Source organism: Apium graveolens, chromosome 3 (genome assembly GCF_009905375.1).
Source record: "Apium graveolens cultivar Ventura chromosome 3, ASM990537v1, whole genome shotgun sequence".
Lineage (NCBI taxonomy): Eukaryota > Viridiplantae > Streptophyta > Magnoliopsida > Apiales > Apiaceae > Apium > Apium graveolens.
Genome location: NC_133649.1, coordinates 80978157 through 80993921, shown reverse-complemented (window position 1 = coordinate 80993921; position 15765 = coordinate 80978157). Strand labels below are relative to the sequence as shown.

The 15765-nt window shown below is 36.4% G+C and overlaps 2 protein-coding genes across 2 annotated transcripts; one reads left to right on the top strand and one right to left on the bottom strand.

Moving 5' to 3' along the window:
- Positions 1–9163: 9163 nt before the first annotated feature.
- LOC141714381 (uncharacterized) lies at positions 9164–9736 on the bottom strand. The gene has a single exon (XM_074517902.1). It carries the CDS (start codon positions 9734–9736, stop codon positions 9164–9166), a length of 573 nt encoding a protein of 190 aa, XP_074374003.1.
- Positions 9737–10109: 373 nt separating this feature from the next.
- On the top strand, positions 10110–12030 carry LOC141712493 (small ribosomal subunit protein uS8-like). Its single transcript, XM_074515464.1, has 4 exons — positions 10110–10264; positions 11111–11259; positions 11377–11537; positions 11651–12030. Exons 2-4 carry the CDS (start codon positions 11127–11129, stop codon positions 11747–11749), a joined length of 393 nt encoding a protein of 130 aa, XP_074371565.1. The 5' UTR covers positions 10110–10264; positions 11111–11126; the 3' UTR covers positions 11750–12030.
- Positions 12031–15765: the final 3735 nt, after the last annotated feature.

The window sequence follows — 15765 nt, the reverse complement described above, 5'->3', positions numbered from 1 at the left end:
CATACGTGAATATATAGTGAGATGTATATATACATAATTATAATTTTGGACCCTTCATCTCGATAAGTCTAGTATAATCGTATTATTTGTAATGTGTGAGGGCCGATCCTGTATATAATATACTTTCATTTATAGATATATGGTAACTCTTGTGTGTATATGATTTACGATATAATATATATTATTATTAATTAAATGCAAATCTTAGAACAATTATTATATTTGTACTATTATATCGATGTACTATTATTATATTAAATACATTTTTGAAATAAATAATGATGCTAAAAATCATTTTTTTTTTTTTTTGAAAATAAGCACTTGCATATATTAAAACTGCTCAGAAAAGATATTACAGGTAATATACTCCGGAGGGGTATGCACCCACTCCTGCAGACCTGACGTAGAATACGTTGCCCTTGCTAGCGTATGAGCAATCATATTCGCAGATCTATGCACGAAAACTACTAACACCTCCTCAAAGTGTTTAATTATTTCACGACATTCACTAACAATTGTGTGAAAATAAGATCTTCCCATGCTGCCATTCACTGCCTCAACCAGCAGCTTGGAGTCAGACTCGAAAACACACCTATTGCCTCCCCATGCTTTTTCCCATAACAAAGCCTCCTGCAGACTTACAGCTTCAGCCATTTGTGGACTCATATCTCCTCGTATGACATTGCTTCGTGCTCGTATAAACGCACCTGTTGTATCTCGAGCCACACATCCCACCCCAATAAATCCTGCACCATGTTTACATGCAGCATCGACATTTATTTTAGTCCATCCCACTGGCGGTTTACTCCATACCCTGTCACCCAGTTGCTGTTGTGCTCGGCTTGTCTCCCCCTCCTCTCTCGCCTTCTTCCATTCAGCCAACGTGTTAAACACCATGGATTTCATACCAAAAGCTGACTGTGTTACTCTTTCCCAGACCCACTGATTACGACGATACCACAAACCCCAACATAAGATCCCCACTTGAGCACATTTATCTTTATTATACGTATCAAAGACTCTCTGCAAAATCGTCTTGACAGTATCTTGTGGTAACACTGCAGTCATATTATTTAGCCCCGTAGTCATCCATATCTCCTGTGCAAATTCACATTCAAACAATACATGAATAGCACTTTCAACATGATTTTGGCACCAAGTACATATCATATCAACAGGAACACGTTTACTGTGCAATGCCTCCGCTGTAGGAAGAGTATTGCAACACGCACGCCAGAGAAAATTTGTAACATTTCCTGGTAACCTCAGCGCCCATAGCTTCTTCCAAAATCCTTTCTCATTATATTCCTTCTCTCCCCTAATTCGTCTGTAGCAGCTACGCACAGTGAAGTCTCCTTTGTCCTCAAGTATCCAAAACCATGAGTCACTCTTAGCGAAACTTGGTATAGGAATTTTGCGAATAAGATCACTATCTCTAGTATTACATATATCATTAATTACATCCTCATCCCACGCCTTCTGACTATCCTCCATCAAACCACTAACTTTAATATCTTTCAGCTCAGCAGGCATATCAGTCGTCATGTACCCATTTGTCAAGCATGGCAACCATGGAATTTCCCACACTCGAGTACGTTTACCGTCTCCAATCCTCCGACGACACCCTTGTTTAATCACGCTCTGTGCTTCCATAATACTCCTCCACACAAAACTCGGATTTTGCCCAACTTTAGCACTCAAGAAATCTCCTTGCGGGTAATATTTAGCTCGCATTAATTCTGTAACCAAAGGATTTGTATTATTTAGCAGCCTCCACCCTTGCTTGGCCAGCATCGCCACATTAAACTCCTTCAGCTTTTTAAAACCCAAACCCCCTCCTTCTTTTGCCTCACACAACTTATCCCACGCCATCCATTTTATGCCACCACCTGACCTACCATTTGACCACCAGTAAGCATTCATCTTCTTTTCTATTGCATCACATATTTCTCCCGGAATCAGCAACAACCCCATCCAAAAATTAGGAATAACCTGTGCTGCAGTTTTCAGTAATGTGATTTTACCCGCCTTAGAAATTGTTCGATTTGTCCACGTCTGGAGCTTCTGCTCAACCCTGTCCACCAGAAATTTGAACTTTGCAGTTTTATCTCGACCAATTCTCATAGGCATCCCAAGGTACGTTCCAGGATCACTGACTTCACCAACTTGTAATTGTGTACAAACATCACTTCTATCAGACTCACTTGTATTTGGTGAGAAAATAACCGTTGATTTATTATAGTTCACCACCTGTCCTGAGAGCTCCTCATATCTACTCAAGATGCGCTTCATAACAGTGACTTCCTGAGCATTTGCTCGAAAGAAAAAATAACAGTCGTCCGCGAAAAGCAAGTGAGAGATCGTAGGTGCTCCCCTAGCAATAGAACATCCATGCAGGAGACCTACCTCCTCATTTCGCCGGATAATCGCGCTCAACCCTTCTGCGCACATAATGTAAATATATGGCGAAATCGGGTCGCCCTGCCTTATTCCCCTCCTAGGTGTAACAGCTCCAAATTCACTCCCATTATGTAAAAAGCTATATGAAACTGAACGAATATAAGACATTATTCGATCAATCCAAACTGCATTAAACCCGAATTTTCTCATCATGCTCTCAATAAAACGCCATTCCAATCGATCATACGCTTTCGATATGTCAATCTTGAGGCCTGATATTCCATGCTTCCCTTGAGTTTTGCGTTTCATGTAGTGATTAACTTCGAACGCAACCAATGCATTATCCGTCAACAAACGCCCCTCAATGAATGCACTTTGTTTGTCAGAAATTATCCTTCCCAAGCATGTTTTCAGTCTGTTTGATAGTACCTTAAACAAGATTCGGACCAAGACATTCCATAGAGAAATAGGACGTAGTTCTTGCATTTTAGTAGGCACCTTAACTTTCGGGATCAAACACACCAGCGTCTTATTTACATCAATAGGAATGTATCCTGTTTGCAGAAAACACTTACAAAACTCAACGACATCATTCCCCACGACATTCCAGAATACTTGAAAAAATGCCGGATTTAGGCCATCAGGCCCAGGAGATTTATCCGGATGCATCGATGACACAGCACTCTTAACCTCCTCCTCTGTTACTTCAGCAATTAGTCCCTCGTTTTCCTCATCTGTTACTTCCTTCACCTTTTCCCCTTGGGACAGGTCCCCATCATTACCTTCGCTCTGGAATAAACCTGAGAAATATTCCGTGATCACATCCTGGATTTCACCTGTTGTTTCTTTCCATTCCCCCTCACTATTCTGAATTCGCTGAATTGTATTAGCTCTTTTCCGAGTAGCTGCATATTTATGGAAAAAACGGGTGTTTTGATCACCCTCACGCAGCCAGAACTGTTTTGCACGCTGCTTCCAGTAAATTTCCTGTTTTTCCAAGAGATTCAAATACTCCCATCTCGCTGTTTTATACATAATAGCCCCCTGCATGTCTCTTCTGGTTCTCAGTTGCCGTAATCTCTTCTTGCAATTCGCCAGCTTATCTCTAAACTCCTGTTTCACTCCTCCACCCCACTCCTCCAATTTAATACAGCACAACTGAATTCGACTCATTATTGTCTCACCCTCTGTACTAGCCCAACTATTCTTTATCAACTGCAAACAGTCCTTTTCCTTAATCCAAACGTTTTCAAATCGAAAACGTTTAGCTTTTGGCATGTATACTTGTCTATTCAATTGCAAGTTCAACGGTAAATGATCCGACGGAGCCACTTCCAACACTTTTATTTCAGCATCTGGAAACAAATCACTCCATGCCTGAGTTGCAACACCCCGATCTAACCGTTCTTGAACCCAGTGACTTGTCCCTCTAGACTTTTCCCATGTGTACCTTTCTCCAGTAAAGCCCAAGTCCATCAAGTTACACTCCATTAACGTTTCCACAAAACCTGTTAACATACTTCTCGGGTACTCTGGCCCTCCACGTTTCTCATTAGCATACATCAAATTATTGAAGTCTCCAATAACACACCATGGGAGATTTGACTTCTCAGCTAGGGTTCGAAGTACGTTCCACGACTCCCTTTTTCTCCCCCATTCAGGACACCCATAGAACCCAGTGTACCTCCAACGACCAACTTGCTCATTTTCCACTTCAAAGTCAATAAAGTGAGTGTTGCTCTCCCTCAATGTACAGCTTCCTTCATTCTTCCATATCAATGCCAAACCCCCACTCCGTCCCTGTGATTCCACAACCCAACATCCAGCATAATTTATTGTTTTACAAACCTCAATTACTCTACTTTTCTTAGCTAAAGTTTCAGAAAGGAAAATAAAGCTGGGCTTTATTTGTTGTGTTATTTCCCGCAGGAAACGAACTGTACGTGGGGAGCCCAGCCCACGACAGTTCCAAGCTATTAAACTCATTGCTCTAGGTGGGCCTGTACAACAGGTCCCACCATTTGTCCGTTTTTTGGCCCATCAATCAAAATCTGTTCACTGCATACATCTTGTATATGCCCTTCCTTATTTTGTACATTTTCTACCCGCCTTCGTTTGGATTCAAAAATAGTCGTAATATTGTCAACCTCCTTTGCTCCCTTATTTTCCTCCTCCTGATTTGCAGCATCTATCATATCTTTCCTATTATCTCGCGTAGTAACCAAAATCCCCCCATTCTCTCCTGATATCTCGCGTACAATCCCATCAACTTCCATGAACTTCGCCACCCCCCTACCATCGCCGTCGTGATTCGTATGTGCCGAGTTTGCTTTGTTCTCCGATGTTCCCCAGGCATTGTCATCCTCATTTCCACTTCGTAGCCATTTAGCACCAATATTTTGGTTCCTCACATTCTTATTTGGAGCCCTCAGCCAGGTCCCGTAAGCTCTATCAATCTCTTTATCAGGATTTGCGTATACAATGCCACAGTCCCTCTCAGAATGCCCAAGCAATCCACATACAAAACAAAATGTGCTTAGCCTCTCATACTTAAAATTTACCCAACTCCAGTCACCTCCTGTACGCTTGATTTTCATTCTCCTTTTTAGTGGCGTGCCAACATCTCACTACACCATATATGACCTATTGCAAGCCCAATATGCATTTGTGTTGCATAAAGTGTTACTATAGCCATAAAAGTTGCTAGTATATTGCAACATTTTTAAAAAGTGCTACAAAAAATATGAAAGTGTTACAAACAAAAAGTTTATTTTCACAATTTTAAACAATTGCAATGTTTTTAGAAAAGTGTTACAATACATGCTACATTTTAATCCAATTGACTGAAATTTGTAGGCGGGAGTTGAAATTTTCAATGAGCCAGATAACAATTGGCACCAAATATTTTTTTACTCAAAATAAATTTTATTTCAGAAAACCACACATCTCTGTCTCGCACATCTCTCTCAGCCGCTCATCTTTACCTGAATCATCTCTTTCTCCCCAATCTCTCTCGCTCATTTGTCTCAGCCATCTCTAACCCAGCTGAATCAATCATCTATGTCACTCATCCCTTATATATTTTTCCTTGTTCCATAAAGTCGATTAGAGTAAAACCCCAAAACCCAGAACTGATTTGAGCCAAGATTAGGGTAAATATTCAATTCAAGTTTCGATTAGAGGTAGATTACCCATCTTTTTTTGATTATATATGATTATTATGTGTATATATATACAAGTGAAAGTTTTTGATTATATATTGGATTATGTATTCTTAATTTTTGTTTGATTAAAGCTCATGTGTTAGGTTAGATCAGTAGAAATTTTGAATTAGTGGAATTAAGATATGGTTTTGGTCAAAGACAATACAAAATTTTGATATGGATTCTCAGGATTTGCTGTTCACATGTCTGAAACTGAAGCTGACCTGTTAGCTCAAGTACCAGGCGTATTATCCGTGTTTCAAGACAGAATGTTGAAACTCCAAACCACCAGGTCGTGGTCTTTTATCGTGAATCAGGAGCTGCTTGCTACTTCTATATTCAGGGATTCCACTGATAAAGGAGTGGATGTTATAATTGGGGCCGTAGATTCAGGTGCATTCATTTGTTTGTTGTGTTTTTACGATTTTCAGAATTTTCAGATAATTAATTTTTAGAAATTTGTTTGGTTATCAGGTGTTTGGCATAAATCCAAGAGCTTTAATGATCAAGGTATGGGTCCAGTTCAAAAGAGGTGGAAGGGAACTTGTGAAGCAACAGAGGATTTCCCTGCTTCAAATTGCAACAGGTAAACCCCATGACCCCCCCCCCCTCTCTTTCCATCTCTCTGCATCTGTACCTTGGGTTTCTTTTAAACCCCTATAGCTGTGAAACACGATAGATACTCCTTAATTTTGAGACACCAAAGATCTAGACTTCACATAATAAGAAGATGTGTAACTAGTTTTACTAGAGTTACAGTTTTGATTATTAACACAATTAGAGAATTTAATATATTTTTGGTTCGAGCTAGTTTATGCCTTCACCATATAACATAAAAGTTTATATTAGAGGATCATTGTTATTATCTAATCATATCAGGATCATACTAGTTGTCACATCCTGCTAATATTCTGCATTTTTACTGGTTCTGTTTTATGATGTTGGCTTAAATATACCACTTACCAACTTAAATTCGAAGATAGAAAATGTGTATGCTTGTGTTTGTTTATGGTTTTAAGTATGTGTACGTACTAATGCATCACAGTTAATTGTAGACTTTATATTGTCAATCATCCTATTTTCTTTGTTTTAAACCAAATTGTAGACTGTATTAGAAGTTCAACAGTATTCGATAAGATATTGGTAATTCTTGTTTTTGTTTCACTTTTTGTGGAGAAATATATGTCTGACCTGAATATATGGGCTGACCCGGTCGCCATTGATGGATTTCAAGCTGTTGAACACAAAATCATGGTTGTTTGTTCTACTGGTAATTTCCTACAAGTTCGAGTGTCGTAAATTTTACAGTACTTATATTCTATAATGCATGAGTATAAGCAAGTATAATTACTTGATAATGATGTTAGCAATTGATGATGAATGTGAACAGATTTAGTCATGGGCTGGTCCATTACAATAATAAACTAGACTCCCAGTCTCCTGTAAAGCAATAATCAAGAAAAGATCGATTGAAAAGCTTAAGGGCACGACATTTTTAAGCATACCTGTGTTACAAAACGTTGTGAGTTAAGTCCAGTCTTGCCTTCATACATATCATGTTTATCTAGGCCCTAATAAATTATTGAATATGCGATTATACTTTCTTTTTCTGTGAACTCTGTCTATCCTTTTCAAACTCATGTACCGTATTTCGTTGCTTCTGTTGTCAATGATAGTCTGACTAAGAGCCCTTTTACTTGGAAAATATGGTACTAGTTTCTAGAACAAGCTTCTTACTTTTGGCGATTGAATACTCATTCTACAATATCAGTACCTTATTATATTGTTTCATTAATTGCTTTTATTTGGCTGTGTATTGGACGCCTTGGCTGCTCGGCAGCCCCTGAATTTATTTTAGTACAGTTGTTACATCAGATGAATGAATTCGTTGGGCAAATCTAGTATGTACTCTATGGAACATCTTTTTAGTATGTTGTAGAACTTCTTCTTGTAGCTCCCTTGCAACCTTTGACATCACAAGTAATCATGTGACAATTTTCTTCTTGCTGCTAGTCTTCAGCTTTTGTGATATGGTTCATAGATACACAGATTGTTAGTAACAATAATCTTATTATTTATTCCTAAAGAACTTTCCATTACGTATGTACAACTGTTGTCAGTCCTTCCGGTATAACTAGTTTGATTTTAACTTGCAGGATTGAATACTTGGGCGAAGATTTTGAAATGGTGTTGCAGGACTAAATCTATGGACCAGCCCAGTACTTATATTCTATAATGCATCAGAAACATCTGTTCATTACACACCAGCACCTGCAATCTATTAATGGTTCAACCTCACTAATTATAAGATACAAAACTGTATGAGATTGATGCAGAGACTAGTGAGATCGGAAGAATACTTCTCACCAGTCAGAAGCTGTGGTTTTGCTTATTACAGCTTCAAGTTAATTATGATCAGGTAACCATATACGGTACACACGATCAAAGCACACAAGAATATTCCCACATTAGCAGGAAAGATCACTGTAGGCAACATTACCCCAATTTTACATATTACAAATGTTACCTTAAAAGAAAGGCTTTTATGACACTACTTTACAGAGGATGTAACTTTGGGAATTTAGACTGAGTCTTGGTATTTCAAATTTATATAAAATGGACTTATGTTTTTCGAGTTTATGTCCTTCCTGTAGAATATGTATGGTGGAAATGCTGCTCTAAAAGCTAGTGGTGCACTCTCCGTAGCTGTCCCACGAGAACTTGCAGGCCTGCACAAAGCTTGGGAACAATATGGAAGGCTCCCATGGAAAGGACTTGTAAGACCAGCTGAGCGTCTTGTACATAAAGGATTCAAAATTTCACTATAAACATGTACAGGTATTTTTGGGAAAAGGAAACAGAAGCCAAGTGAATGGGAACATCATACAAGTTCCTATGTTGAAATGCAATTCAGGCTGTATTAAAATTTCACACAGGAGCTGTAGCCAATAGTGAAAGTTATTGATTATTTGCCATTATATGTTTGGACTTTAGACTCATGTACTAGATGTAAGATGATGTAGTGATATAAGCCGATTTTGTTAGGGATGTATTAACATTTGTTTTGTTGGATTCGATACTAAGAAAAATTTGGAATGTGGATGTTTTTTTGGTATAATTTTGTGATATTATATGAAAAATAAAACATGATAGTAAAATCTGGACTAATAAAAGTGTTAACACATATGTGTTTTTAATATAATGTGAAAATATTACAATTGGAAACCATGTATTGCAGATTACTGTTGCTAAAAATTAAAAAGCATTACAATAGGCAAAAAAATGTTGCAGCTATGTGTTGCAATAAATTTTTCTTGCAACACTTTTACCTCAATAAATATTACAAAAAAATGTTGCAGATGTCTATTGCAATATCATAAATGTGTTATTAAAATAGGGAAAAGTGTTGCAACAAAATGATTATTGTAATACTTTCAAAATGTTGCAATAACTCCAAAAAATGTTGCTACATGGGTCTATTGCAACGGCAGCAAATGCAACGCTGAATTTTAGCAAAAACGTTGCAAAAGCTTCTATTGTAACATATTCGGGGTCTTATACTACACTTTTTTGGTGTTGCAATAGCCCATATATGGTGTAGTGTCTATAGACACTCTGATACGAACGTATGTTTTCCACATTCCGTTTGTGCTTGCAGGGTCTGTTTTAACAAAAACACCAATATACTGCCCTATACTCTGAAGAATCTTCTCAGAAATGAACCCATTTGGAAGGTCATAGATCTGAACCCATATATCCACCCTATTCAGATTTACCCCATGCGGCTCCTCATTCTCCTGTAAGCACCGAGACACCAACAGGCTCTGCTCAAAGGTCCACGGTCCACCATCCAAAACCTTTTGTAGATCAAGTTTGTGGTGAAACACAAACGAATATCGTTGTCCCCCCAAATCATGTATTTCCACTCCCTCTTTTGGTCTCCATAAAGAAGCAAGAACGTTTTGCATGGCGTTGAAGTTTACGTTCTTCTCCGTTAGAAAACGACCCACCAACACAAAAGTTTTCCTATTAGGCCTTACCTCCTCCTCTCCCACTACAACTCCACCGTTTTCTTCCTCCTCCAGTGCAAGCCTCGCATATAGTTCTTCCAGATTCGTTGTTGTGTTTGCCATTTGATTTACTATGCACCCACAAATATTCGTAAACGAAATAGTTATAATGAATAAACTTGTCACAAGACAAGACAGAAAAACTTGTCACAAGACAAGACGGAACTATGCTTTTTAACATTGCTAAAAATCATTTGACTGTTTCAAATTAAACAAAAAAAAGAATGAAGTACAACCGGTAGGTTGGGTACAAATTTTATATTTTATAATTTTTTTAAATATATTTTGTAGACTAAAATTGAAAATTTTAAACCATTTTAATTGAATCAGGTTACCAACGGGGATTTGCCAAAAATGGTCGCTGAAAAATGGGCGGACAAAGTTTTTGGATACGAAGTGGGTATGAAATGAAGCCCGTGTAGACAGCAAACAAACTAAAAAGAATTAAGCCCAGATACAAAGCACCACAGCTCACATAAGTAAAGCTCACGGCCCAAATCAATATTCCATAAACAAAACCCTAGCTGCTTCGTTTTCGTTATTCAGACGTGACTGAAGACGCGGCCGGCCATTGTCGACAATAAGCTTAAGGTCAGTTTTAGACAACATTAATCGACAGATTATATAGGATTCACTCACATGTATGTATATAAGCCCTTTACACATTTTCCCACATGTATGTTTGTATTGATTTATACGATTCATCTGTTCTTGTTTCACTTAATAAGCTTTTGGACATAAATTGATAGACTGTATACGAATCACAAACAATTATTTATATGTTTTCTATTTAGATTTACTGAAGTTTATGTCAATTCATTTTTAGTGTTCAAAGCATTTAAGCATTTGGAAGTTAGGTATATTTAGGAGTTAGCCACTTAGGTGCTTAAGCTGCCCCTAGATTCGATAATGCGAAAGAAGGTCATATTCCTTGCGGTTTATGTTTCAGTCCTCGCGATTTATTTGTTTAGCTGATTAGCAGCTAAAATTCTGAAATGTGATACTTTCGAAAGCTTATTATTGACTAAGCAGAGTTACATAATTGGAGAACATTTATATGCAAATATCATTTATATGTCCTAATTTGTTCGTATATGCAAATATTGCTACTTTATGCCTTGTGTCTCCATGTTACTCTGAAAATATCTACACGAGTTTGGAATGTGGCTTTCTTGAGGATTTTAACTATTCAAATTTCAAGTGCTATATTTTACCAGTTCTTTGACAAGTCCAGACAACGTAGGACTGTATAGTGCTAATTTAGTGCTTTTAGATAGCCGTATGGGGGTTAACTATAACTGTGGATAACAACGATAAAAAAGAATTCTAATGCACAATTTTTGATGGAGGAAGCATATTTTATGCCTACTACGAATGCTTTCTTGACATTTGCAAAGTATGTATCAGATTTCTTCAATTTTGTTTAATTCCTTGCAGAATCTCAGTTTGAAAGATGGTGAGAGTTAGTGTCCTGAATGACGCCCTAAAGAGCATGTTTAATGCAGAGAAGCGTGGAAAACGACAGGTTATGATAAGGCCTTCCTCAAAGGTGGTCATTAAATTTCTTATGGTCATGCAGAAGCACGGTTGGTTTCCATCTTTCTGATAATTTGTTAATATATATTAGTATTAATTGTGTGTGTCAACTATTAAGTGAAATTTAATGTGTTTTTATGTTTGTCTTCATTTTTATCTTGGTGCAGGTTACATTGGTGAATTTGAATTTGTCGATGATCATAGATCTGGAAAGATTGTGGTCGAACTTAATGGGAGATTGAACAAGTGTGGTGTCATCAGCCCTCGCTTTGATGTTGGCGTAAAGGAAATTGAACCGTGGACTGCAAGGCTGCTTCCATCGAGACAGGTTAATTTGCAGTTTTTTTAATCAAGTTTATAATCTAATGACCATTGGAAGATAGTGATTAAATCTGTTTTTATATCCCTAACATGCTTCTTTCATACTTGATACAAATGCAGTTTGGCTTCATTGTGCTAACCACGTCAGCAGGCATTATGGATCATGAGGAGGCCAGAAGGAAAAATGTTGGTGGCAAAGTTCTTGGCTTTTTCTACTAAGCTGTGCTCCTGTAACAGAGGCGTTTTCACATTTATGGATTTTGTTACCTAGAACTATATTTCGTACTTGTTTTGTTTTGCCATCATACCCTGCCCCCTCCCAAGAGAGATGATATTTGAGAAGTTACATTTCTCTGGCCAATAGCCATGGCTGATGGCCCCAGGGCGTGGAAATGTTTGTTTGAAAAGGCTTTTGTGACTAAATCACTTGTCAGAGGAATTGAAATATTAGTAGGTGGATTAATATCCTAGTGCAACCCTGTCCTTTTTCAATTTGTTAATTTTTCTTTCTACGCACCTCTTACTTAAGAGGTAAAATTAAGATTAATTAGGACTATATTTTAATGTTTTTCCGGTGAGATAATTTGGTAGGAAAATATTTAAAGAAACTAAGATCTGGATTGTTGTTATAAGGCTACCACTTGGTACTGGAAATATGTTAAAAATTTAGAAAATTTAAAAACAATTTGGTAGTTTATAATGTTTTAGAGGTATATTTAGTGGAAAATATTAGCCTGACACCAAAATTGGATCTTTATATTCAAGCGTAATTTTTTTTTTTCTAAAAAGAGGATTTGGGGCTAGTTCAATGTGTTTCGGTCGTACTTTGTATCTTAATATCTTTGATTATGACCCGTTGGAAATCGGCATTATAGAGGTACTTTTTGGTGATTAATTGGATAATCGGTGATTAATCAGATCAATTATTCGAAGTATTAATAAAAAATAATTTAATTCAATAAATAATAATATAATTCTATTTGAATTTCATTAACCTTTCATAAATTTTACAAAAATAATATCACATATCATTATTTCATTTTTGGTATTTAAGTGTTTTATACATTTTTTTGATAGTTTATTTATGCATAATAATTAATACTAATTATTTAGTTGTTCGAAAGTTACTATATATAAATTAAATATAACTTTGTAATTTGCTAAAATTAGTTACATAGAAAATCAATCGCGAGTTTGTGAATGATGAATAAGAGTAATTAAATTGAAAATACTTGTTCATTATTAAATATTACTCCCTCCGTCCCAACGAATTCTTAACATTTGAAATAGAGTGTTCGACTATAATTACATAAATTATTTTAAAAACATGTTTTGTTGGAATAAAAACCAGATAAAAGAAAATCTTATTAGGTAATAGCCTTAAAATGCGTGTCGAACTCTGCATTTCAAATGTTAAGAACCTACCGAGACTGATGGAGTAGGATTTAGGGGCATATTATCGTTAATTTAAGTTAATATATTATTATTAAGTATTAGTTATTATTTTAAATTCCAATTTTTCTTAAAATAATATATTTTTTATTTATTTTCACCATTTGACCGAACTGACCGACTTTTCACCGAATCAACTCACTTTTGACCGACTTTTAAAAAAACGCACTTTGACCCGATTTCTGATTAATCAAGACAGAACCCGTCCGAACTCCGATTAATCGATTAATGGGCCGATTTTTAGAACACTGATTTTGATTTTGAGTGACTGAATCACTTTTTTCGTATCCTTATGATAGGGGTACATTCATGTTATTTTAAATTTATCATATTGTTTTATAGATTCTTTTGCAGAAAGCTCGTTAATAATGATAAATTCTGTATACACAAAAATCTTCACCAATAATTTTTTTTACAACTCATTAATCAACTTTCTTACCATGTGGTCATGAACAAACCGAATAAGTAAATAACATTGTACTAGCATTTAGGCTTGTTATCCACCAATGAAGTTCTTAAAACACTAGTCTTAATATCAGACTAATATAGCCAAGTACACAAGTATGAAAACCAAACACTGGAATTTATTCTCACATGATACTTGTAGCCAGAGTTTTTGGATGCAGATTGCAGCCCTAGGCCATACTAAATTTGCACCGTCGCTGATGATGGTCTCATTTTTATGGAGGCACATAGCGCTCAATGTAAAGCTATCAAAAATGTTCTTGATCTTTATACGAGAGCTTCTGGGCAAATGGTGAACTTTAACAAATCTGAAATATGTTTTGTAAAGCTGGTTCAGGTCCTGGTAAGGAAACAATTGGCTGATTATATGGGAGTTAAGATGGTGGATAATTTGGAGAGATATGTAGGTCTTCCAATGGGAAAAAATGTGATTTTTTTGCTTCAATTAAGAATCGGATTTGGAATAAGCTCAAGTGTTGGAAAAGGTTCTCTCTTTTCCGGGGAAAGAAGTTCTTATAAAGGCCATTATTCAAGCAATTCCTTCTTTCACAATGAGCTGCTTTAGACTTCCTAAAAAATTAATCAATCATCTGCACAGATTAGTAGTCAGGTTTTGGCGGGGGTCTTCAAAATTCACTGGTATAAATGGAGTTATTTGTGTTTATCCAAGGAAAGAGAAGGTTGGGATTTCGTAATCTTGAGTTGTTTAATAGAGCTCTTGTAGGCTGTAGGCAAACAAATTTGGAGGTGTGTTCGATTTCTCAATACTTTGTGTACGCGAGTTTTGAAAGCTAGTTATTTCCGGATTGTGATATATTAAAAGCTCGTAAGGGTTCTTCCGCTTCCTTTGCGTGGAGGAGTATTATTTGGGGGGTAGAGAAGTGATTGAGAAGGGCTACAAATGGAGAATAGGAAATGGGAATAGTGTTAAAGTTTTTAAAGATCCATGGGCTTTCAAGGCCGAACAACTTTAAAAGCCTTTTCTTCCTCAAGATATCTACGTTAAACATCTAAAAATGATAGATGGACAATGGAATGAATTAAATACGAGATATTTTTTTAGACGAGGATGCAAATTTTATTCTTAGTCTTCCAATTATTTGTAATGGCGGGCGTGGAGATAAATTTCTTTGGCACTATTCAAAAAATGGTGAATATTCTGTTACATCGAATATGCAAAAATCTGAATCATGGTGGAAATTCTTATGAAATCTAAATATTCCTCCATAGATAAATTTTTTTATTTGGATGACTTGTCATTCATGGTAACCTACAAATAGTGCTTTATCGGATAGAGGAATTCCGATCAAATAGTGGTGTTGTAATCAAGTAGTGGAAAAATATCAACCATGCTATACGGAAGTGTAAATTTGCTTTTCAAATTTGAAAAAAGGACTGATTTTTTGGAGATGGATTAGATGGGATCCCGATTGATTCCCGGGTATGTTTCATCTTTTCTCTTTAATCTGTCTCGATCAGTTTCCAAGATGATTTTGAATAATTTTGCGTCATATCTTGGCATGTATGGTTTACTAGAAACAGTGAGATGCATGGTATAAGGGTTCTTATTTCCTCTGATTCTCTTGACTGGTGCTATTAGTTATTTAGCTGACTATAAATTGCAAAATAGGAAATGCTTTTGTCTCGTGCATGATGATTTTAATGGAAACAAAGTTGCTCAGACTAAGAGTTGGCCGCCTCCATTTCACTGTGATGTCAAAATTAATGTCGATGCCGGTTTAATAATAGGTGGCTGTGCTTTTGGAAAAGTAGCCTTTGGTGTTCTTGAATGTAAAAGTTTTTTCTTTTTACGAACATTAAGAGTTTTTTCTTGAAGGTGTTAAAATGGCTGGGGAAATGCAAGTGTAATCTTTCTCTATTGATTCTGATTTTAAACAAGACTTCTAGTTCTGTTGCCTGTTGGGATGCGATGGTCTTGTTAAAAGAATTTTCAAAGAGATAGATGGATTAAATTTTGGTAGCTTTAATTTCTCTCCTACAAGTACCAATCTAGTTGCTCACCTTTTAGCTTAAAATGCTTTGGATACAAAAGCAAATGAATGCTGTTTGGAATAGGGTTCTACCCTCTGTTGCGCATGCTGCAGTTTCTGCAGAAGCACCTATTCCTTGATCTCTGTATCTTTGTTTGTTTGTTTGGTTTTAAAAAAAAACATGTGTTCATAGTTGTCGACTTCTAGTTTATTTAATTATAGCTGAGAGTTTGTATAATCTGTGAACAATTTGTGTAAGAAAAAAGCATAGCAGTCTCAGAATGAAATAAAGCATAGCAGTCTCAGAATGAAATAAAGCCTCCACAA

Excerpts from the sequence above, each read along its gene's own strand:
- LOC141712493 (XM_074515464.1), top strand. The coding sequence starts at position 11,127 with ATGGTGAGAGTTAGTGTCCTGAATGACGCCCTAAAGAGCATGTTTAAT. Across the intron at positions 11,260-11,376 it reads TATGGTCATGCAGAAGCACG|GTTACATTGGTGAATTTGAA; the intron begins GTTGGTTTCCAT and ends ATCTTGGTGCAG. Across the intron at positions 11,538-11,650 it reads GGCTGCTTCCATCGAGACAG|TTTGGCTTCATTGTGCTAAC; the intron begins GTTAATTTGCAG and ends ATACAAATGCAG.
- LOC141714381 (XM_074517902.1), bottom strand. The coding sequence starts at position 9,736 with ATGGCAAACACAACAACGAATCTGGAAGAACTATATGCGAGGCTTGCA.